At 61.4% G+C, this 21680-nt stretch overlaps 3 protein-coding genes across 3 annotated transcripts; 1 reads left to right on the plus strand and 2 right to left on the minus strand.

Moving 5' to 3' along the window:
- Positions 1–220: 220 nt before the first annotated feature.
- LOC136300999 (glutathione S-transferase 2) lies at positions 221–2480 on the minus strand. Its single transcript, XM_066203771.1, has 8 exons — positions 2278–2480; positions 2036–2111; positions 1609–1673; positions 1448–1529; positions 1263–1363; positions 967–1062; positions 787–897; positions 221–383 (listed from the first exon to the last, which is right to left on the minus strand). The coding sequence occupies exons 1-8, from the start codon at positions 2311–2313 to the stop codon at positions 288–290; spliced, it is 663 nt and encodes a 220-aa protein (XP_066059868.1). The 5' UTR covers positions 2314–2480; the 3' UTR covers positions 221–287.
- Positions 2481–3278: 798 nt separating this feature from the next.
- On the minus strand, positions 3279–11206 carry AMPD2 (adenosine monophosphate deaminase 2). The gene is made up of 18 exons (XM_066203767.1): positions 11081–11206; positions 9332–9462; positions 8918–9048; positions 8562–8630; positions 7880–7991; positions 7596–7782; positions 7370–7511; positions 7193–7282; positions 6812–6941; positions 6524–6718; positions 6221–6352; positions 5963–6126; positions 5714–5840; positions 5464–5627; positions 5255–5375; positions 5008–5181; positions 4119–4229; positions 3279–3676 (listed from the first exon to the last, which is right to left on the minus strand). Exons 1-18 carry the CDS (start codon positions 11148–11150, stop codon positions 3467–3469), a joined length of 2460 nt encoding a protein of 819 aa, XP_066059864.1. The 5' UTR covers positions 11151–11206; the 3' UTR covers positions 3279–3466.
- On the plus strand, positions 11136–20947 carry GNAT2 (G protein subunit alpha transducin 2). Its single transcript, XM_066203770.1, has 10 exons — positions 11136–11439; positions 13914–14096; positions 14938–14980; positions 15167–15308; positions 15472–15629; positions 16264–16392; positions 16611–16740; positions 18150–18303; positions 18710–18910; positions 20217–20947. The coding sequence occupies exons 1-9, from the start codon at positions 11307–11309 to the stop codon at positions 18898–18900; spliced, it is 1263 nt and encodes a 420-aa protein (XP_066059867.1). The 5' UTR covers positions 11136–11306; the 3' UTR covers positions 18901–18910; positions 20217–20947.
- The last annotated feature ends 733 nt before the right edge of the window (positions 20948–21680 follow it).

A 21680-nucleotide genomic window follows, 5' to 3' on the forward strand; every position in this document is an offset into this window, starting at 1 on the left:
GGGGGGGGTCTCACTATCCTGGGGGGGACAGGGACCCCACCACGGTCCCCACAGTCTCCATGGGGGTTCCCCTTATCCCGGGGACGCAGGGGGAAATGGCTTCCCCCATCCCAGGATCCAGGAGGGCCCAACATCCCCCCCAGGGGTTACCCCACACATGAGGGGTTCCCACACCTCCCACCACAGCCCCCCAGCAGCTCAGAGCACCCCACACAGCGGCTGGACAAGGGGGAGCCCCCCACGATTTATTGGGGAGTTCTGGGGGCGACCTGGGGGGGGTCAGCCCCTCAGTCCTTGGTGCTGCTCCACTTGGCCGTGCGCCAGAAAACCGGGGCTCTCATGAAGCGCCCCGAGCGCATGTAGGCAGAGATCTTGTCCAGGGCCTGGGGAAAAGGGACACGTGGGAACATGCAGGGACACACCACAGGGTCAGGGGTGGGGACTCTGGGGTGCCTGGGACGGGCACAGGGACACCGGGGTGTTGGGGACAGGGACGGGAACACCAGGGGGGTCAGGGACTGGGACAGAGATGAACCCCGGCGTGTCAGGAATTGGGACATTGGAGTGTCAGGATTGGGATGGGGTCATTGGGATGTCAGTGATGGGGACACCAGGGCATCAGGGATGGGGTTATAGGGGTGACAGGAATGGGGATGGAGACAGAAACACTGGGGATTTAAGGATGAGACTTGGGATGGGACAAGGACACAGCCACCGAGGTGTCAGGGATGGAGATGGTGCTGGGGACACCGGAGTGGCCCCGGGCTGTCCCCTGCCCCTGCTCACCTCGAAGCGCTGCAGGAACTGGGCCAGGTTCCCCTTCAGCTCCGGGCACTCAGGCACGAACATGCGCTGCTGGTCCAGCACGTCGTACGCCAGGAAGTCCACGAAGGTGAGCTGGGGGAGGGGCAGGGGGGGTCAGCCCCCACAGGGCCTCCCCAAAGCCCCCCCGCATCCCCCACCTACCTTCTGCCCTGCAAACCAGGGCCGGGAGCCCAGGAACCGCGACAGCTCCTGCAGCTTCTTGGGCAGCTGCTCCAGGTACGCCGGCTTCAGCTTCTCCTACACGGCAGCGGGGGGCACAGTTCGGGGGGGCTGCTCCCCCCTGCCGGCACAGAACCCAGGGGCATCACCCCCTGACTGCAGCCAGGCAAGGGACGTGCCCGTGCTGGTGGTGGCTCGGCCCCTTGTCCCTTGTGGGGGGACAACCCCGGGGTCTGGGGGGGATCCGTCCTCCCCAAAACCCCCGCGGGGGCACTCACGAAGTCGGGGCTGTAGCAGAGCCGGGCGAAGTCCATCCTCAAATCCATGAGCTCGTTTTCCAGCACGTCCACACGCTGCTTCTCCTCCTCCGTCTCACCACCTGCGGCGTGGGGAGGTGTCAACCCACCCCCCACAAAACCCCGGGGACCCCCCCCGGGCGCTGGGACCCCCCCTCCCCACTCACACATGTTGTGCTTGCGGGCGATGTAGCGCAGGATGGCGTTGCTCTGCGACAGCTTGGTGGGGCCGTCGATGAGGTACGGCAGCTGGGGGGGACCGGGGGGTGGGAGTCAGCCCCGGTGACCCCCACACCGCCCTCCCCACACCGCCCTCCCCATCACCTACGTTGGGGAAGTCGAGCCCCAGTTTCTCCTTCTCGTTGGTCCAGTCGCTCGGGTCATAGTCAGGGGCTGGGGGGGCAGAGAGATTGGGGGGGGGTGGCTTCCCCAGACCCTCTGCCCCACTCGTGGCACCCCCAGCAGTGGGGGGATGCGGACATTGGGGGGTGTCGCCCCTCTGCCCCGGGACGGCGGGTGACCCCTCCCGGGACAGATAAGGGAGAGCGTTGCCCCAGAGAGGGGCCAAGGTCTTTTTACTGGGGGGTGTGGAGGGGACAAAGGTGACGGCCCCGAGCTGGCAGGAGGGCCTGGGGGCGGCGGCAGCGGGACACGCCGCGAACTGGGGGCGTTCCCCCCGCTGCTGACACAGCAGGGACGAGGGTGCCGGGGTGGAGGGATTTGGGGGAGTCACAGCCCGCTTGCCCCCCGCTCACCTGGGCCCGGGCGGTACTGGCGCTCCTGGTAGGGGGTCTCCGTGTACTCCAGCAGCAGGCGGATGGCGTGGGCCAGCTGGGGGGCACAGCACCCGCTTTTGGCATCCCAAAGCCCCCCCGGACCTCTCGCCCACACCCTGGGGCCTCCAGTACTCCCACATCGCTCTGGCACCTCCAGCACCCCCAGACCCGCGCCCACCCCCGTCCCCAGCGCGCCACCGTCACCCCTCGATCCCACTCACCCCACGGATGTCCCAGTACCCCAGCGTGACCACCATGGCGACACCCGGCCGAGGCTCTGCGAGAACACGGACTGGGACGGACTACGGACCGGGACAGGAGCCTCCCCTGTCCCCTCCCCTTGGCACCCGCGGGTGCAGGCAGGGTGCCAGGGCGTCCAGCCAGCACCGCTCGGGATCCGTCCCCTGACCCTCCCACATCACCCTGGGGACCCCCAAACCCAGGCCATGAGGGGACACACAACCCCCTTCTGTGCCTCAGTTTCCCTCTGGGGCTGCGCTCCCCCCTCACCCCATTGCAATTTCAGTGTTTTACTTAAATACTTTTATTTTTCATGCTTGGTTAGGGTTTGTTTTTTGTTTTTTTTTTTTCAAAACTTTGTTGTTTTCATAGTCGCCATTAGGTTTTCCTGGGAATGCCGGCTCCAGATGCAGATGAGCAGGACTGGGATGGGGCACTGCAGGAATAGAGGGGGAAATGCCCCACTGGGATGGGAGAAGCCTGGTCCAGCCCGATCTGGGCCAGAAATAAACATCTCCTGGGAGCGTTGGGGACAGGGACACATGTCACCCGGTCCCCTTTCCCTTCATCCCTGAGCTGGTGAGGATGAAACATTCCCCATCCCACCCTTTGCCTTCCTCCCTGTGGTGAAGAGGATGGAACATCCCCCACCAGGCACCATCCCCCTGTCCTCTGGGCCACTGTGTCCCCACTGACACCAGAGACCTCAGGTCTGGGTTCCTTTGGTTGTCCCCACAGGGCAGAAGAGCGGGCTGAGAAGGCGCTGAGGGGTTAAAGAGTGTCAGGACGCAGGTGGGGCTGGGCTGGGACTCCCACACTGTCACCACACCAGCACCCGGGACCCTCGCCCTGTCACTGCATCCTCAACGTGGGAGGTAAATCCAGGACACCCCTGGCCCCCCTCCCCTGTGTCACCTCCTCGTCCCATCAGGCCCAGCAGGGCCCAAGCCAGCAAGGAGACACCAGTTAAAAACAACAGAAAAAGACAAAAAAAACCACCCATAAAATGACCAAACCAAGATGAAACGGAGAGGACTCAACAAACTCCATCCCCTGCAGTGGCACTGGTGGCACCAGGACAGCAGCAGGAGTGGCCCCTTCCCAGGGCAGGAGGTAGCAGGTGGGGGGACGGCGGCGGGGCCCTGGGGGCCTCAGGGGGAATCTGGGTGGTCAGTGGGTGCCGAGGGAGATGGTGAGAACATCCTCCTCCTGGATGGGCTCCAGCTCAGCGCTCTGCACCGCCTGCGTGATGAGCGTCAGCTCCTGGCACAGCGTCTCGAAGCGATAGCTCACACGGATGTCGGGAACGTTGGTGCGGCGGATGTCGTTCCCCTCCGGACCCTCCTTCAGGTAGTTGGGACCCAGCCAGTAGCTCTTCACCTGGGGGACACGGGAGAGGGTCCCGTGGCTGCCCGGCATTCCCGAGTGCTGCCAGTGCTCATGGAGGGGGAATGGGAATGACAGAACTGGGAGTGGGAATGGGAATTGCGGATGGGAGTGGGCAGAGCCGGCTTTCCCTCCTCCCTACCCCACCCCAGCCAGCAGTGGGGTGGCCTGGGTCTCCCCAGCCCAGTGAGGGTTCCTGTCCCCCCTTTACTCACAGGAGCCGGGGCATTTGTACGAGCCAGCGGACGTTGCTGGAGTGGATGCGGTGGCTGACGGGCCAGCATTGGGCATGGGGCAATGGGGGCGAATGGGAATTGGGCAGGAGGGTGGGCAAACGGGGGAATGGGGAAATTGGGAATAGGAATTGGGAAATGGCGGCAAATGGGGATTAGGAATAGGCAAACTGCAGAATTGGCAATGAGGGAACGGGCCTCACCTTGTGGGAGAAGCCGCTCATGAGGACGCTGTTCCGGGCCAGCTCACACATGTCGCAGGAGCTGAGCTTCCACACCTGGGTGGCGATGCTGTATTCCTCCATCAGCGGCTCCTGGGGACAGACACCCCTCAGCTCCTGCCACACACACCCCTCAGGCAGGACGGGGTCCCCACCTCCTCCCATCCTCTCCACACCATCAGCACCCTCCAGAGTCCACCAGTGCTGGCAGTGGCCCCAGCTCACCACCAGACACACTGCACCACCAATCCCACCCCACCACCAATCCCACCCCACCACCAATCCCACCCCACCATCAATCCCACCCCACCACCAATCCCACCCCACCACCAACCCCACCCCACCACCAATCCCACCCCACCACCAATCCCACCCCACCACCAACCCCACCCCACCACCAACCCCACCCCACCAGCAACCCCACCCCACCATCAATCCCACCCCACCACCAACGCCACCCCACCACCAACCCCACCCCACCACCAACCCCACCCCACCACCAACCCCACCCCACCACCAAACCCACCCCACCACCAATCCCACCCCACCACCAAACCCACCCCACCACCAATCCCACCCCACCACCAATCCCACCCCACCACCAAACCCATCCCACCACCAAACCCACCCCACCACCAATCCCATCCTACCACCAATCCCATCCCACCACCAACCCCACCCCACCACCAATCCCATCCCACTACCAATCCCACCCCACCACCAACCCCACCCCACCACCAACCCCACCCCACCATCAATCCCACCCCACCACCAATCCCATCCCACCACCAATCCCACCCCACCACCCAGCCCGTGCACGCCCTACAGCTGCTCTTGGGGGTCACTGGCTGGTGTCCCCCCAAATGCTCACCTTGGTGAAGTGGAACTGGAGAGGATCATCGGTGGAGAGGGAGACCATGAGCCCCCGCGAGAGGTACTCAGGCAGGGGGTTGCGGTGGTAGCTCAGGAAGAGGCTGTTGTTGCTCAGCGGGGACATGGCAATGCCAATCTGCGCCAGGTAGTACAGGTACTGCAGCACAGGGGCCTGTGGGGCACAGCAGGGTAAGGGAGGGTCCCACCACACCCCCAGCCCCCCCAGGCACCCCCTCCCCACTCACCTTGCGCAGCAACAACCCGTGGGAGATGTTCTCTGAGACCATGAACCCTGACACGAGGTGGTGGATGGGACCGGCCTCGCCACAGTGCGGGCGCAGGACAAAGGTGTGGAAGCCCCTCTTCCTGCAATGGGTGTTTGACTGTCACCATCCCCCTGTGACCTCCCCAGAACCTCCTGAGGGCACAGGCTCGGGCCCAGGGCTGTCCTTACCGCCGGAGGTGGTTGAGCACCGTCATGTTGGCATACATGTAGTACAGGTAGTAGGAGTAGGGTGGGTTGTCCTCCTCCACCCAGTTGCCCGGCAAAGGGCTATCCAGGTTGAAGATGTGATGCTCTGGTTTGGATTCATCATCCACGCTGTCGAAGCCGTCCACCTGCACAAGAGACAGCCCCAGGATGGGATGTCACTCCTTGCTGCAGCTGGGTTTGGGTGTCCCCAGGAGCAGGACGCAGCACCCACATGCTCCAGGAAGAGGTGCAGCTCTGGGTGCTGGGCAGGGTGAATCGTGGCCTCATAGAGTGGCAGGAAGATATTCTCCAGCATCTCCTGGAAGTTGGCCAACTGCTTCTTCGTCCGGTAGATGTCACTGCAGGGAACAGACCCCACTCAGAGCCGGCCATCCCTCCTCCCCACCCCACCCCAGCCAGCAGTGGGGTGGCCTGGGTCTCCCCAGCCCAGCTGAGGGCTCCTGTCCCCCGCTTTACTCACAAGAGCCGGGGCACTTGCACGAGCCAGCGGACGTTGTTGGAGTGGACGCGGTGGCTGACGGCCCAGCGGGCCAGCTTGTCCCACTCATCCCGGGAGCGGCCGTAGATCGAGAGACGCAGCTCCGCGTTCTGGTACTTGCTCTCCTCCAGGTCTGCCATCACCTCCTGATGGGAAGGGACAAGTGACAACCGTCACTGCTTGGCCACTGGGAAGGGGCCATGGGCTGAACCGCCACCACGAGGAGGGGAGGTGGCCCACCTTGATGATGTGGGCAAAGTACTTCCCCGAGACGCGGTTGTCCGTCTTGATGAAGATCTCCCGCAGGATGGACTCCCCGATGGGGTTGTACTTGGCATTGAACTTGTCAAAACGGTGGAAGGTGTTGCGGTCCTGAATGTGGGACAGGTGTGACATGAGACTCCTCACCGCCCATCCCACCCCCATCCACAGCCCCCAGCAACCCCCCACGCCCTTGGAAAACCCCCTGGAGAAGATCCCACACCCCAATCAAGGATGGGCTGGGGGCTCCGCTCATCCCCAGGGTTTGGGAGCCTCCCGTACCGCATGGACATCCAGTGTGTCCACGCTCAGGTCGTAGGCTGTGAGGTTCATCGTCTCAAACACCTCCTTGAGTGTCTGCTCCTTCCCCTTCTCCACGTGGACAATTTCATCCAGGTGCTTCTTCATTGCCCGCTTGATGAAGCGCAAGAGATGCTTCTGGTTCATGCAGGACGAGGCATGGATGTGGGTGTCCACCTGCAGCAGTGAGGTGATGCTCAGCCCTGAGACCCTCCAAGAGCTCCCCAGGAACCTCCCGGGACCCGGGACTAGCTCAGGATCCACAGGTACCTTGCGGATATTGTAGAAGTCACGGTGAGGCACCTTCTTCTGGGCTGCCAGCTCCTTCATCTCGTTGAGCAGCACATGCATCTGGAACTTGTTGCTCAAGTACTGCAGTCGGCGGTAGCAGAAGGATTTGCTGCCCAAAACGGGGAAGAGGGGCTCAGTTTGGGGGTGAGGAAGCAGAACATCCCGCCCCAAAAGGCTGGTGCCCCCACAGATACGGGGACACAGACTCTTGGACACTGGTGAGGGTGGATGTGGGAGCTGCACCAGCATCGTGTGCCAGAGTCACTGCCATGTCCTTGGGGCTGTCCCCAGGGCTCTGTCACACCCCCACCACAGAATCCCTCCCAGGGCAGGACCCTCCCGTGGGACCCTTCCCCTTACATGGGCCCATTGATGATCAAAGCCATGAGGAAATTCATGTCGGCGATAAACTCCTGCAGGTCGGGGTACGGCAGGTCCAGCTCCGTGCTCCTGGGGGGGACACATGTGGAGGTCACACAGCCTCCCCCAAAAACTCATCACCCCAGTGAGTAGGACCCTCCCCCTCACAAAACTCACTTGTCAGTGATGTCCTGCTTGGTGTAGACATGCACAACACCATCCACCATCTTCAGCCCAAAGCCCAGGTCTGCCGGCATCTTCTGGGGATCCCACATCTCGTAGGGGTGCTGCTCGGCAAACGGGGGGTGCACAGGGGCATCTGCAGCCAGGAGACACCCAACATCACCCCAGAAGCTCCTCCAGCACCCAGCCCAGCACTGAGAGCCCCCCACACCGGGCTCACCAGCAGCCACAGGGGTCTCGGGCACCTCCTCGTAGCGGTGGGTCTCCAGGGGCTTCTCGGAGAGCTCCTGCAGGTACCGGGCCGTGGTCTTGCAGAAGCTCTGGAGCGACAGCCCCATGTACTTCTCCCGCACGAACAGCGCCTTCACCACGCTCTTGGCCGCATCCAGCAGGTCGGTGAAGGGCACCTGGAGAGAGGACACCAAACAAAAAGCATCCCCCAAGCTGGGGTTGGCAGCCTGGAGACCCTTGCCCGGGTTCCAGGGGGGGCAGGAGGAGGCTCACCCCACATTTCTCCTCCCCAGAGATGGTGACCCGCTGGAATTCTCGCTCCAGCAGTGCCTCCCGCTCCTTGGGGACATGGTCCACCAGGCTGTCGTTCTGCTCCTTGAAGAGCCTGTGGGGACAGACGTGGCCAGTGGGACAATGACTGGTCTGCCCCACTCCCATGTACTCCAACAGCAGCATGAGCCCCACCCCAGGGACTGTGTCCAGCCCTGGAGTGGCAGGATGGTGACGTTGCTCCCAGGGACTCCACCACGAGGTTGTGGCAGCTGTGCCACCCATGTCCTCTTTGGTGGTGGCATTGTCCCCTTTCCCAAAACACATCCCCCAGCCCTGATGAGCACAGTAAGAAGAAATGGGGAGGAGGGGGGCACAAAGAACAAAAAAACTCACGACAGAGACGACTCCCAAGCGGAGACAGGAGGGAGGGGGACACACAGCGTCAGACCCCCCATCCAGGGGAAGACAGGGCCAGGACAGGGGTCCTGTGCCAGCAGCAGAGCTGCGACCCCCAGCTCACCCCAACCCTCCTCCCCAGGTGCATTGACTCCTTCAGTGGCAGCGAGAGTGGCTGGGAGGGACCTCTTGGCTCCATGCTTGGGTGTGCTGGGTCAGAGCGGGGCCAGGTGGGTCCCCGATCCCCCCCGTGGCCCCGGCCGGTGACACCGAGCCGGACACTCACTGTAAGTCCGCAGCACTGTCAATTTTCAGGAAGTCTTGTTTGGCTCTGAGCAAAATGTCGGGCTCAAGTCTGGGGACAAGGAGGCGGCGGTGGAGGGGGGGGACAGCCAGGGGGACGAGGGGGAGAGAAATGGGGGGGGCCGGGGAGAGAAAACACCCCGTTAATGCCGAAACAACAGAAACCAGACAGAAACCAGCCAAAACTCACTGCAAAGGGGACACCAAGTGCGACACCCACGGGAGAGGGGACACAGAGCTGGCACAGAGACAGCCTCTTGGGGTGGGGAGGTGGCCTGGCCCCATGCAGGGCTCCCTTCCAGCGATTTGGGGGGATATGGGGGAACCTCCCAGGCTTACTTGACGTCCTGGCTGATCTGGCGCTCCAGGCGCTGGCGCCGCTCCTCCAGCTGCTCGATGGGGCTCTCCTCTGGGAATTCATACGGAGCCGTTCGCATCTCATTCTCAGCCAGCGAGCGGCAAAACAGCTCCTGCCCAGAAAATCCCTGCCATGAGCTGGGGACAGCCTCAGCCATGCCATGAGCTGTGCCCAGAGCAGCCCTGCCATGAGCTGTGCCCAGAGCAGCCCTGCCATGAGCTGTGCCCAGAAAATCCCTGCCATGAGCTGTGCCTGGGCTCACCCCTCTGGTTTGGGAGAGAAAGGCCCACAAGGATTCCCACACTCAAAAGTGGGAAGGATGGTGGGGAGACCCCCCGCTCCCCCAACATACACTCACTCCCCAGGACCTGGTGAACTTGGTGCCCCAGACCCACCTCAGCGATCTCCTTGTATTTGCCATCCATGGAAGTGCGCAGATCCACTGGGAAATGCTTCAGGCAATGGGGGGTCCCGGGCAGGGACCAGGCTGATTGTAGGGGTCGGGCCCCTGGGACCCCCCGCACCTCTGCAGGGAGTGGGACAACATCAGCTGGGGGGGGCCGGTTCCCACCCGAGCAGGAAGGGGTTAATCAGCCCCTCCACAGGTCCCCCTCCTCACCATGGAACTGGGATGCTCTTCCCAATGGTGGCGATGGGGAAACTGAGGCAGCGCAAGGGTAAGAGGGACCCCCCCCCCTCAATCCCCCTGGGGCACTGGGAGGGCTGCTGGCTGCACTGGGGGGCTGGAAGAAGCCAACAGTGAACGAGGGGCTCAGGGCTGGGCTGCAGGAGCCCCATGGTGTGGGGGGCACAACACTGGGGTCCACTCCCCCTACCAGTGCTGCCTCCCTGCCCCCATCCCATCCCTCCCATCACAGGGGCACATCCCCACGCCGGGAGGGAGGGAGGGAGCATCGTCCCCCCTCCAAACACACCCCACTGCCCCGCGTCCCCAGAGCACGCCCTGCTCCCCTCAGCACTGGGGCCATCGGGCGGGGAGACGCCCAGTGCCACCCCCCAATGCCAACACCCTCCTCTGCAACCCCAGGCCCACCACAGGCCTGCCCTGGGGGGCACTGGAAATCAGGTCCTACTGGGTAAACTGGGCCCACCAGTAAAGCCCCTCCACCCAGCACAGCCTGGGGGGAAGACCCAGGTCTCCCGACCCCCGAACAGGAGCCTCCACCCCATTTGCTCCCTGCATCACCCCAACGGGAATGGGGTGACGGGCCGGTGTCACCCAGGGCAGGGTGTCATCGGGATGTGTGGTGCCTCGCCTGGGGCACGGCAACACCCAGGGTGCCCTGTGCCCCCGGGACACATCCTGTGCCATCCACATGTGTGACAGGTGGCAGCCCTGGTGGCACTCCGAGACCCCCCCCCCCCCCAACACGGGTGCCAGACAGATGGCAACCACAAAGTGCCACCTCGCCCACCCCGTGCCACCATCCAGGACACCCTGTGCCACCCACCCAGCACCCGTGCGGGTCACCAGAGTCGGGAGCAGCCCCGGTGACGCCCCTAGACGCCCTCCCCCCCGAGAAGTACCAGCCAGGAGACAACCCCGAAGCGCCACCATCACCCTGTGTCACCACCACCATTTGCCATCCACCCAGAACACACGTGTGCCACCCACGTGTGGGAACAGCCCCAGTGACACCCTGAGTCCCTCTCTCAACAGCGCCAGCCACAAAGTGCCACCTTGCCCACCCCGTGCCACCACCACCCCGTGCCAGCAGCCCCCCTCGTGCCACCCACCCGAGATGGCCCCCGAGGAGCTCCCCCGCCCCCTCCAAACCGGCCCCGCTCCCCGCGTGGGGTCCGCGCCCCTCCGCATCCCCCAGCGCTCCCCCTCCTTCCTCCTCCTCCTCCTCCTCCTCCTCTGCTCTCACTGCGCCACCGAGGCGCTGGCGGGAGGGGACACACAGGACCCCCCAAGGCCGCTGCCACCCCTCCCGCTGCCGGGACGTGGCGGTGGGCTTCCCCCCGGCCAAAAATCCTCTAAGCACCAACGCGGCATTCCTCCCCACCCCCCAAACTGATCCCCCCACTCCCAGCACCGCGTCCCCCCCGCACTGGGCGTGACCTGGGTGTCCCCGTGGGCTGTCGGAGGGTGCGGGGGATTTGTGGGGGGGAGGTCTCACCTGCGGGGCTGGGGGTCTGCAGGCTACCCCGCTTCTTGAAGGGACACTTGGCCGGGGGGGCAGAGGACATGGCGGCTCCAGGGGGGGGTCGGGGAGGGGCGGAGGGGTTGATGCTGGTGGTGATGATGGTGACGATGATGATGGTGATGGGGGCGGGGGCTGGTGGGGGGCGCCCGGGGGACTCTTACGGCGGCGGGGCCGCAGCGGCCGCTCCCTCCCCTGGTTGATGATTGATGCAGGAACCCGGGAATGGACCAAAGTCCCCGGCGGGGCCCGGCCGGAAACCGGGACGAGGAAGAGGATGGGGCGGGCGGAGGATGTGGCGAGGAGGAGGAGGAAGGAGGAGGAGGAGGAAGGAGGTGGCTGCGGCGCTGGAGGGGGGGGGGGGCAAGACCTGGGATGGGGCTGTGAGCAACGGGGGTGCGGGGCTGAGACACCCCCGGGACAGCCGTGACCCTCCGCACAGACAGCCCTGTACCCCCCCGGACAAACGTGACCCCCCCGGAGCACCGCCCTGGACCCGGGTGGGGTCAGCCGTGACCCCCAGGCAGCCGTGACAGCCCCGGGATAGACGTGTGCCCCCCCCGCCACAGACAGCCGTGACAGCCACCCCCAGGCAGCTCTGTACCTCTGTGGGGACACCCGCGACCCCCCACAGACAGTCGGGGAGCCCCCGGGACAGCCCTAAGCCCCTCCTCGAGGACACCCGTTACCCCCCCGGCTTCAGCCCTAACTCCCCCCCCAAACAGCCATCGTACCCCCGCGAGAGATGGGATGGGATCCCCCCCGAAGTGACAGCGACGCTTCCAAAACAGGGTAACCTCTCCCGAGGGGGACATTATGCCCCCCCAGTATGGACATTGCCCCCCCCCCGAACAGGCATTGCCCCCCATCCGACAGGCACTGCTCCCCAAAAAGACAGGGTGTCGTTCTTCCGCATCCGGAGACTGGCTCCATCCCAGTGGGAATCCGAGTGCCCCCCCAACGGGCAGCGTCACCCCCAGGACGGGCATCCCCCTGCCCAGGGCTGGCGCTGCACCCCCAACACAGACCGTCACCTCCCCCCCCGTTAAACACTGTACCCCCAAAGGCACCGAGTACCCCCCAAAATGGGCCATCACCTCCTCCACGATGATGATCCCCCCCCAGATGTGGCACCGCACCCCAAAGGAAGAACTCGCACTGTCACCAGCACTCCCCCGGCTCAGACCCTGCTGGGGGGGTTGCCCTGAGCCCCCCTAGCAATGTCCCCGAGGAGCCCCTGCTCCCCCAGGTCCCCCAGCTCACCCCCCGTCAAACTGGGGGCCACCCCAGAAGCAGAGCCCGGCTGCGGGGGTGCCGGGGGTGTCACCTTTGCCCTCGCCTCGGTCTCCGCGTGTCCCTACCTGGGCCGGGGCTCCCGGTGCCGGGGTGGCTCTGGGTGGCCGTCGGGCTGTGTCCCCTCCGAGCGCCCCGAGTGTCCCCTAAGCTGCCACCAGCGCGGGGGGGTATTTTTAGCCGCCGTTAGAGCGGAGGGAATGTCACCCACCCCCTCTCGGTGCCCCCCACCCCTTGTCGAGGGGATGAAGGGACAGTGAGATGACACCACCCACCAGGGCCACCGCTGTGCCAGGCTGGGAGGGCACAACAGCCACGGGGGACAATGGGGACCCCGAGCCTGTGTCATGTCCCCTGCCCAGCACTGTCCGCACACCGCGGGGAGCGGGGGGTGGTGTCTGGTATTTTAATTGGACCCCCCTCATTAGCGCCGAGTTCATTAGAGGCTCAGAAAGGGCTTTGTGTCCGCGGGGACAGCGGGAACAGAGTGTCCCAAAGCAACGGCGCTGGCAGGGAATATGCGCCCGGTGGGACGTGGGGACACCGGTGCGGGGACACGGAGCCCCCAGTGGCCCTGTGAAGAGATTTAGGGCGCCTTAAACCCAAACATCGGGGACCTGCAGGACTTTCAGGGGCCCCAAAGCCCACCCCGGGGCGGGGGCTCTCCCTGCGGTGCCCACCTGAAACCAGCCTCGTAGGAGAAAGGGGGGAGCACCCCAGGGTTCGGGAGGACCTGCTGGGCTGGGGGATGGGCTGGGAGGGGGGTGCTGAGCCCGGGAAGAGGAGGAGGAGGAAGGCTGAGCCACGATCCCATTAAAGAGCTTAGGCAGCGGGAGGGCGGCACTCAGCGGGGCAGGATTAGGGGGCCTCGTTACCCATCCTCCGAGGGTAATTAGCTCCCTTTTCCCTGCGGGAGGAATCCCCCAGTGTCACCGTCCCCCGCCATCACCACCCTGCCACCACCCTGTCCCCCTGTCACCACCCATCCCCTGCCACCGCTCTGGAGCACCCAGGGGCAGGGAACACACGCAACCAGGGGCTGATCCCATCCTCAGTGTCCCCCAAAAGCGGGATCACAGCCCACAGACAGGAGGGAGCCCCAAAATGACCTCCACTTCCCAAGTCACCTCAGGGGATCAGTCCCCATGGGCAGGGGGTGTCACGCTGATGCCCCCCCCCTTATGTAAAGCCCCCTGCTCACCTCCCTGAGATGCTCCATCTTTTTTTTTTTTCTCCCTGAGCCCTAATCTTTGCCATCTTGGGCTAATTGGATTTCCTGGGTCACATGGCAAGATAAAAAGTCCCCAAATCCCACGGTCAAAAAAAATCAGGTTATCCATGGGGAATTAAGGGAGAGAGCGGGGGGCAGCCAGCAGCGAGGACCCACCAAAGAGTGCTGCCGGCTTGGGGCACCCCAACATCAGGGTGTGGGCTACCTGGCTTGCCTTTTTTGGAATTTCTGGTTCAACCCCAGTGCTCACCTCATCCTTGAGGTGTGCCTGTTATCTCCTTGAAGAGCTGGAAAAGCCTGGGGACCTAGAGGAGCTTGTGGAGTTATTGGAGGAGGAGGACGACGAAGCCATGGGGAGCGGGGCCAGTGCCGAGGACAAGGAGATGGCCAAGAGGTCCAAGGAGCTGGAGAAAAAGCTCCAGGAGGATGCAGATAAGGAGGCAAAGACGGTCAAGTTGCTGCTGCTTGGTAAGGCTGGAGGGGATGTCCCCTGGAGATATCCTTGTGTTTCCACTCCGTTGAGGCTGAGGGGATGTGGGGATGGGGAGGGGGACAGGGAATCCACGACCCCCCAGGCTCCTCCTGCCCTGTCCCTGGTACCCCTCAGACAAGCTGCCATCGGCCCGGAGAGGTGGTCCTGCCACCGGAACATCCCCAGGGTTATCCCTGGGAAGGGCTGGAGGTGCCATCGGCTCTTGGGGATGGCAGGCACGAAGGGGACAGTGAGGGGATGGAGGAAGGGACCAAGACACTGAGTCCCACCAAGGATGCACCACATCTCAGGGGGGTCAGTGAGAGCCTGAGGAGCTCCTGCCACCAGCACCCCGAAACCTGCTGGTGGGTGCCTAGCAGGAGAAGATGGTTCCTTGGGGGTCCCTCTGCACCCCACAGGGCAAGGGGGTGACCCTGTGGGGCAGGGGGGTGACTCCATGGGGCAGGGGCCAGCAGTGGGGCCTTATCCAGGTGGGGGGGCCTGGGGTCAAGGCGATTAACACCCTAATTCTAAGCAGCTTCCTGTGCTGCCCTAAGCTGCTTATGGCCCCAAAGGCATCACTGGCCACTGCCCACAGTGGGCGGGAGGTGTGGGACCTGGGGGACCTGCGCCCAGGAGGTTCCCGCCACTCTGGGGGTCCCTGAGCTGTGATCCCACACAGGATGCAAGGGGTGACAGGAGTGTAGGGATGATGGTGGTGATGGGTGTCCAGGCAGGGGATGGGTGGGGGACAGTGGCTTTAGTCCCCGTGTGGTGCCCATCACTGTGGCATCAGGCCCTGATGGGCACTAAGGTGTCCTTCCCACCCTTTTCCAGGGGCTGGAGAGTCAGGGAAGAGCACCATCGTGAAGCAGATGAAGTGAGTATGGCCTGAGTCAGCCTGGGGAGGGGGAGGCCACCAGGATGAGCCACCAGCTCTTGGACATGGGGTGGCTGCACCCCCAGTCACCCCCTCTGTGTCACCTGGTGGTGCCCAGTGTGGGGTGGCGATTCCCACCCCGGAGGGGATGTCCTGGCTTGGGGCTGAGGCCACTGTGCCCGCCAGGATCATCCACCAGGACGGTTACACGGAGGAGGAGTGCATGGAGTTCAAGTCCATCATCTACGGGAACATCCTCCAGTCCATCCTGGCCATCATCCGCGCCATGTCTACGCTGGGCATCGACTATGCCGAGTCCTCCTGCGCGGTCAGTCGGGGTGGTCGCCCTGTCCCCACAAACCCCACGACGTGGGGCCGGGGCAGCACCTGGAAGCAGGGTGCACAGCGCCCCATGTTGTCCCCCCAGTCCTGAGGGCACTTTGGGGGGACAGGGGCCACAGGAGGGTTGGTGACGAAGGTCCCTCTCGCAGGATGAAGGCCGGCTGCTCTTCAACCTGGCTGACTCCATCGAGGAAGGCACGATGCCCCCCGAGCTGGTCTCCTGCATCAAGAAGCTGTGGAAGGATGGGGGGGTTCAGGCGTGTTTTGACCGTGCTGCCGAGTATCAGCTCAACGACTCGGCCGCGTAGTGAGTGGGGACGTGGTGGGCACAACAGGGACTGGCCTGGGGACCCCCTGACAGCCCACGGCCAGTTCCAACCCAGCCTGGCAAAATCCATCTCCTCCCTGCTCCTGGGAATACCCCGAGCCTGCCATCCATCCCAGAAGTGCCATCCTCCATCCCACTGGTGTCATCATCCATCCCACCAGTGTCATCATCCACCAGTACCATTCCCCAATCCCACCAGTAGTGTTGTCCATCCCACCAGTGTCATCCTCCATCCTACCAGTGCCATCCCCCATCCCACTGCTGCTGTCTTCCATTCCATCAGTGCTTTCCTACATTCTCCATCACACCAGCACCATCCTCTTATCCCACCAATGTTATTATCCATCCAACTGGTGCCATTCTGCATCCCAAAAGTGCCATCCCCCATCCCACTGGTGTCACCATCCATCCCACCAGTGCCATCCCCATCCCAAAACTGCCGCTGACGTGCAGCCCCACCACCCTGGATGTCCTTCAGCTCCTCCAGGGATGTCACTGCCCTGGAGTCCCAGTGTTTGGCAGAGCTCAGCCCCACAACCATCCCCAAAAATCCAGAAGGGGGAGACATGGGCAGCCTCTTGGCAGCAGGTCACGTCCCTTCCTGTCCCCCCAGTTACCTGAACCAGCTGGACAGGATCACGGCCCCCAACTACCTCCCCAACGAGCAGGATGTGCTGCGGTCCCGAGTGAAGACCACAGGGATCATCGAGACCAAGTTCTCTGTCAAAGACCTGAATTTCAGGTGAGTGGGAGCCTCCCCCACCTCTATGACCATTTCTCCACGATTCCCCCCAGCCTTCATGGCGGGGAGGGATTTTGGGATGATCCTGACACTTGAGGGACCACCAACGCCCTCCCACGCACAGTGATTCCTGCCCCCCCAGGATGTGGCACTGGAACCATCACATGGGGGGTGTCAGGACCAGGTACGTGTGTCCCTCATCCTTGTCCTCTCCCCAGGATGTTCGACGTGGGAGGGCAGCGCTCAGAGCGGAAGAAGTGGATCCACTGCTTCGAGGGGGTGACCTGCATCATCTTCTGCGGGGCCCTGAGCGCCTACGACATGGTGCTGGTGGAGGATGACGAAGTGGTGGGTCGAGGTCCTGGAGGCACTGGGAGCCAAGGGGGAGAGGAACAGGGAGCTCTGAGGGGGCCCGGAGGAGGGAGGAACAACACTCTGCACTGTCAGATGCTCTGGGTGATCCAGGAAAGGTGTGGGAGATGAGGGGTGGAGCTGGTTCCCACCCAGCTGCAGCCAGTAAAGGTGTTTGCAGTTCCTCTGGGGCATGAATCCATGGCTCTGCCTACAAGGAAACCCCAAGTGCCCCTGTGCAGATCTTCAAAGCCGCTGGAGAAGGGTCACACAGCCAGTCAACTGGAGCAAAGCCAAAGGGAAAGGCAGGAAGAGCCAGAAACCTGCTGGGATGAAGGAAAATCTGGTTCTGAGACACCTCATGCTGCACTGTGCCCTCTGAGGCGAGCAGAGGGGGTGAGGAGGGGCAGCTCCCACCCTCCCGGTGTGCGGGCACAAGGACGTGACCCAAAGTGTGTCCAGTGAGGGATGCACCAACAGAGCCCTGGGAAAGCAGCTCAGAGGGCACTGATCCAGAGAGGAGGAACATGGAAGCTCCGTAATGGGTTTTTCTTGGAAGAAATCAGGGGTGAAGATGAGAAGAGCAGGAGCGGCTTCTTCCCTGACATCTCCTCCAGGTCCCATGGCTGCTTCTTGGGATCCAAATACCTTCTCCTGAAGCTGGATCAGGGTCAGGATCTGCCATCCCTGGGCCCTGCCACGGCCAGGCAGGAGCTCGCAGCCTTTTCTCAGCTACGTGCAGGAGAGCATCCTTCCCATGGGAGCCCTTGGGAGAGGCTGGAATGCTCACCCAGCGCAGGACAGGGCACGAGTCGGGCAGAGCCAGTGCTCTGCATACAGAAAAGCTGCTGTGATGAGAAGCTGGATGAGGGAAAACCATCCCTGGAGAACCCACCTGCTGCCCACCAAGATGGAGGATATCAAATCCAAGTCCCCATTGGACTTGGCTCTGCCTAGATGGATCCTCATCCCCTCAGGATGACCCAGCAGCAAACTAAGAACTCAACATCTGCTCTAAAACTGGAGTTTTCCTTTTCTCAGCTCCTTCCTGAAGCTGTGGGTAACGGCTGGAAGCCATGGTCCAACACGAGCATCCCCCTGATGACTGGAATGGTGCTCACGGAGCACCTTCCTCACAGGCTGCAAGGTTTCCATGGATAATTTTCCCAGTGAAATCACCACAATCCTTCATTTCTGACAATCCCAGGAGGGACTGGAACCACTCCGTACCTGGGCATCACCTGGATTTATCTGTGATTTTGGGTGGGCAGGAGGAACTGCAGGCAGCAGGACTAGCTGCTGCTGCAGCTAACAGGGAAAAGCTCTTTTCTTGGGAAAGGGGGCTTGGGGGTGGGCTGCAGTGGCCCAAAAGGAGTGTCAATCCATGACAATCCACTTCCCTGCAGAATCGGATGCACGAATCCCTGCACCTATTCAACAGTATATGCAACCACAAGTTCTTTGCCGCCACCTCCATCATCCTCTTCCTCAACAAGAAGGACCTTTTTGAGGAGAAGATCAAGAAAGTCCATCTCAGCATCTGTTTCCCGGAGTACGACGGTGAGTCTGGACCCCTCCTGGCCTTACCCCTCCTCCTCGAGACCCCCCAAACCAGGGGCTGGGGAGTTGTGTGGTCCCAGCAAAGACACAGCAACTCACAGTTTTGGGATATGTTGGAAAGGGCTGGTGAAGGGGAGAGAGATTATTAGAACTGGCTCTATCAAAAAAAAAAAAAAATGCTGGGGAAAGGGATGAGGATGAGCAGAACCAGTTCCATCCTGTTCTGTGGGGTGGTAAGTCAAATCCTGGGAGGCTGGAGCTGAGGAGAGGACAGCTGTGGCCTCAGGAAGGCGTTTGGAAGAATGAAAATGGGGTAAAAATGGTGCTACACGTGGTCAGCACTCCACCCTTTTCCTCCGACGCCCGCCCCCATGGGGCAGCTTGGCAGCATTCCCTCGCTCCGCAGGTCCAAACACATTTGAGGACGCAGGGAATTACATCAAGACCCAGTTCCTGGATCTCAACATGCGGAAGGACGTGAAGGAGATCTACAGCCACATGACCTGTGCCACAGACACGCAGAACGTCAAGTTCGTCTTCGACGCCGTCACAGACGTGATCATCAAAGAGAACCTCAAGGACTGCGGCCTCTTCTGAGCACCAGCAGGTACGGGAGAGAGGCTGGAGCCAGAAAATAGGGACAGGAGAGGGGACGAGGGTGGTCAGAGCTAGCTCCATCCCAAAAAGGGCTGGGGAAGGGGATGAGGAAGAGCAGAGCTCGCTCCATCCTAGAAAAAGGGCTGGGGAAGGGGAGGGGGATGAGGATGAGCAGAGGCAGCTCCATCCCAGAAAAAGGGCTGGGGAAGTGGTAAGGCTTATCAGATTTCGTTCCATTCCAGAAAAAGCTCAGGAAGGGGAGAAGGAAGAGTAGAGTTGGCTCCATCCCCAGAAAAGGGCTGGGGAAGAAGGAAAAGGATGGGGATGATCAGAACCAGCTCCATCCCAAAGAAAAGGGCTGGGGAAGGGGCTGGAGATAAGGATGAGCAGAGTCAGAGCCATCCCAAAAAAAGAGCTGGGGATGAGGATGAACAGAGCTGGCTCCATCCCCCAAAAAAGGGCTGGGAGGGGGATAAGGATGATCAGAGCTGGCTCCATCCCGCTCCTGGGGTGATGGGATGTAGGTCCCCCTGGTTTTACCATCAAGTCGTGGAAATCCTAGGAGCAGGGGAGGGAAGGATGGACTGGGAGCAGTGGGGGGGGCTGGGGTCCCATCAGCCCAGGGGCGTGGTCACATCCCTGTGCTGAACTCCTGTGGGATTCAGTGCCATCCTACAGTGGGGTGGGCTCAGACAGACAATTCCCACCCTTGCACATGGAATGATGAAAACAGATTCCCAAATCCTCCACCTGAGCTAAAGGGAATAATTTTCTTTCCTGTTGCAATTTCACCTGCCCAGCCTCAGTGGATGGGAATATCCCAAGGCACATTCTGCTGCTCCCAGCCTTTTAGCTCATCCTAAAACTTTAATTAGGGTTTATCACCCTAATTAGGGTTTATCATCCTAATTCTTGCACTAATTCTGAGCAGCAGCAGGAATTTCATCCTCTCTCCTCCTTTTCCAAGCAGCTCCCAGCCACTGGCTCTGGCACTTTGCTTTTCAGGGAACCTCTGATGCTTCCCTTATCCTTGAATATTAACAAAAAAGCAGGAAAAAGCTAAAAAAATGAAACCACAACAACCAAAAAAACCTCAAGCAGGCTCCCTGCAGGCAGGAGGCACCAGAAGATGACACTTGGAAAAGAGTGGGGGGGGAGGGGGGATGCTCCATCCTCATCACCACGGAGGAAGGCAAAGGGATGAGGTGACACGTCCCTGAACCCCACCTGAGTTTTTCCCTTGTTTCCATAGAATTGCTCCTCCCAGCCCTTCCCTGGGTGTGTTTAACTCCCTGTTTTCTCTCCCTCCCTTCCAGAAGAAGAAATCATTCCCATCTCACCGTTCTGCTGAGCAGAGCCAAAGGAAGAACCAACCCCCACCACATGTCACTCTCCCCCACTTTTTCTATGACCTGCCCAAATCCGCCTCCTTCCAATCCCAAACTAGGAAGGGGCTGAAGCTCAACTTCCTGCTCCCTTTCATGGCCATTTCCTCTTTTTTTCCCAAGGAAGAACCCCTGTTCTCAGCGTTTTACAGGAGGTTTGACATCAGAGAGCACAGCCAGGAATAGGAATATCGAGGGAATTTGGGAGGTAGGATAGACATTGCCCCCTTGCCCGTCCCTCTGCAGCCCATTCCTGCCCTTGGATCGAAGCTGGATTAATCCAGGATGGAATTTCTGGGGAAGGTGGAGGCTGCGTTACCTCCGAGTCGCTCCTGGGAACCAACCTCAGTCTTGCCTGGGAACCAACCTCAGCCCTTGGGCAGGACAAATCAGGGGTTTGTGGGGTTGTTTTGGGCCCTAAATGGAGGGAATTTCTCAGGCAGGAGGGGCTGGGGAAGGGAATCCCAACTCCAGCCCAGGAATGGGCTGGATAAAGAGGAAATGGTTACTTGAAAGATTTTCATTCTGCTACTTAGAGCTGCATTTGCTCTGTCTGTTTGTAAATAATCCATAGATGAGCCCTGTATCCATCCTCTCCCTGATTCCTGCAGAGATCTCCCATACAGCTTCATTTAACTGTAGGAAAACACAATAAAGGAGTACGCATGATGTGGATGTTCTTCCTTTCTCCCACTTCCACTTTGCTCCATTCCTGTGTCCCAGAGCTTGGGTCAAGGGATGTTTCACCTGCTTTGCATCCATTCTGGAGGTGTATGGATCTCTGGATCTCACCTGGATCACCCCATGGCCACTGCTGGGCTCCTGGGGGTGGGATGGGGGTCACCATCCCAAAAAACTTCCTGGCCAGCGCCCCTGGATGAGATGAAGCTCTTGGATGAGTTTAAAGGATGAGTTATCCCATGTAGGATGGCTGGAAGGGAATTGTCAAGCAGACACAGCTCCAGACAGCTTGGAAAAGATTCCAGAACAGGGAATCTCCCTCAGGGCTCCCCCTGCCAGCATGCATGAGCCTCCCTGAGGAATTCATCCGGGATTTCTAAGCAAGCGTTCTCAGAACAGTCCCACCTCCATCCTGCAGAAGTGCCCAGGGCAGAATTCCCACGGGGGTCACAGCAGCCAGTGAGATTTGGCCTATAAATAAGGAGTAATTATCCATCTGCCAATAATCCCATGGGCAACGGGATTCCTGGCATGTTCCAATTGTGCCAGCACGACTCAAGTCTCTGGGAGCAGCACAACACCAACAGCGGTGAGTGATAAAGCACGAGGAACCTCCCTGTCCAGATAATTCCACCCAATTCCCATCAAAACTCCTCCATTCCTTCTCCAGCAAAGCACAAAAGCTGGGAACACTCCTGGAAAAAGGAAGAATAA

This window comes from Chamaea fasciata, unplaced genomic scaffold (genome assembly GCF_029207755.1).
Source record: "Chamaea fasciata isolate MVZ Bird 193981 ecotype frontalis unplaced genomic scaffold, bChaFas1.0.hap1 SCAF_25, whole genome shotgun sequence".
NCBI lineage: Eukaryota > Metazoa > Chordata > Aves > Passeriformes > Sylviidae > Chamaea > Chamaea fasciata.

What these genes read in the sequence shown, in the direction of transcription:
- LOC136300999 (XM_066203771.1), bottom strand. Translation starts at nt 2,313, where the DNA reads ATGGTGGTCACGCTGGGGTACTGGGACATCCGTGGG. An exon ending in CCAGTACCGCCCGGGCCCAG is followed by an intron (nt 1,674 to 2,035) that starts GTGAGCGGGGGG and finishes CTGCCCCCCCAG; the next exon opens with CCCCTGACTATGACCCGAGC. An exon ending in CGCCCGCAAGCACAACATGT is followed by an intron (nt 1,364 to 1,447) that starts GTGAGTGGGGAG and finishes CCCACGCCGCAG; the next exon opens with GTGGTGAGACGGAGGAGGAG.
- AMPD2 (XM_066203767.1), bottom strand. Translation starts at nt 11,150, where the DNA reads ATGTCCTCTGCCCCCCCGGCCAAGTGTCCCTTCAAGAAGCGGGGTAGC. An exon ending in AATACAAGGAGATCGCTGAG is followed by an intron (nt 9,049 to 9,331) that starts GTGGGTCTGGGG and finishes TTTTCTGGGCAG; the next exon opens with GAGCTGTTTTGCCGCTCGCT. An exon ending in CTGGGGAGGAGAAATGTGGG is followed by an intron (nt 7,783 to 7,879) that starts GTGAGCCTCCTC and finishes TCCTCTCTCCAG; the next exon opens with GTGCCCTTCACCGACCTGCT.
- GNAT2 (XM_066203770.1), top strand. Translation starts at nt 11,307, where the DNA reads ATGATTGATGCAGGAACCCGGGAATGGACCAAAGTCCCCGGCGGGGCC. An exon ending in GGAGGAGGAGGAGGAAGGAG is followed by an intron (nt 11,440 to 13,913) that starts GTGGCTGCGGCG and finishes ATCTCCTTGAAG; the next exon opens with AGCTGGAAAAGCCTGGGGAC. An exon ending in ACCATCGTGAAGCAGATGAA is followed by an intron (nt 14,981 to 15,166) that starts GTGAGTATGGCC and finishes TGTGCCCGCCAG; the next exon opens with GATCATCCACCAGGACGGTT.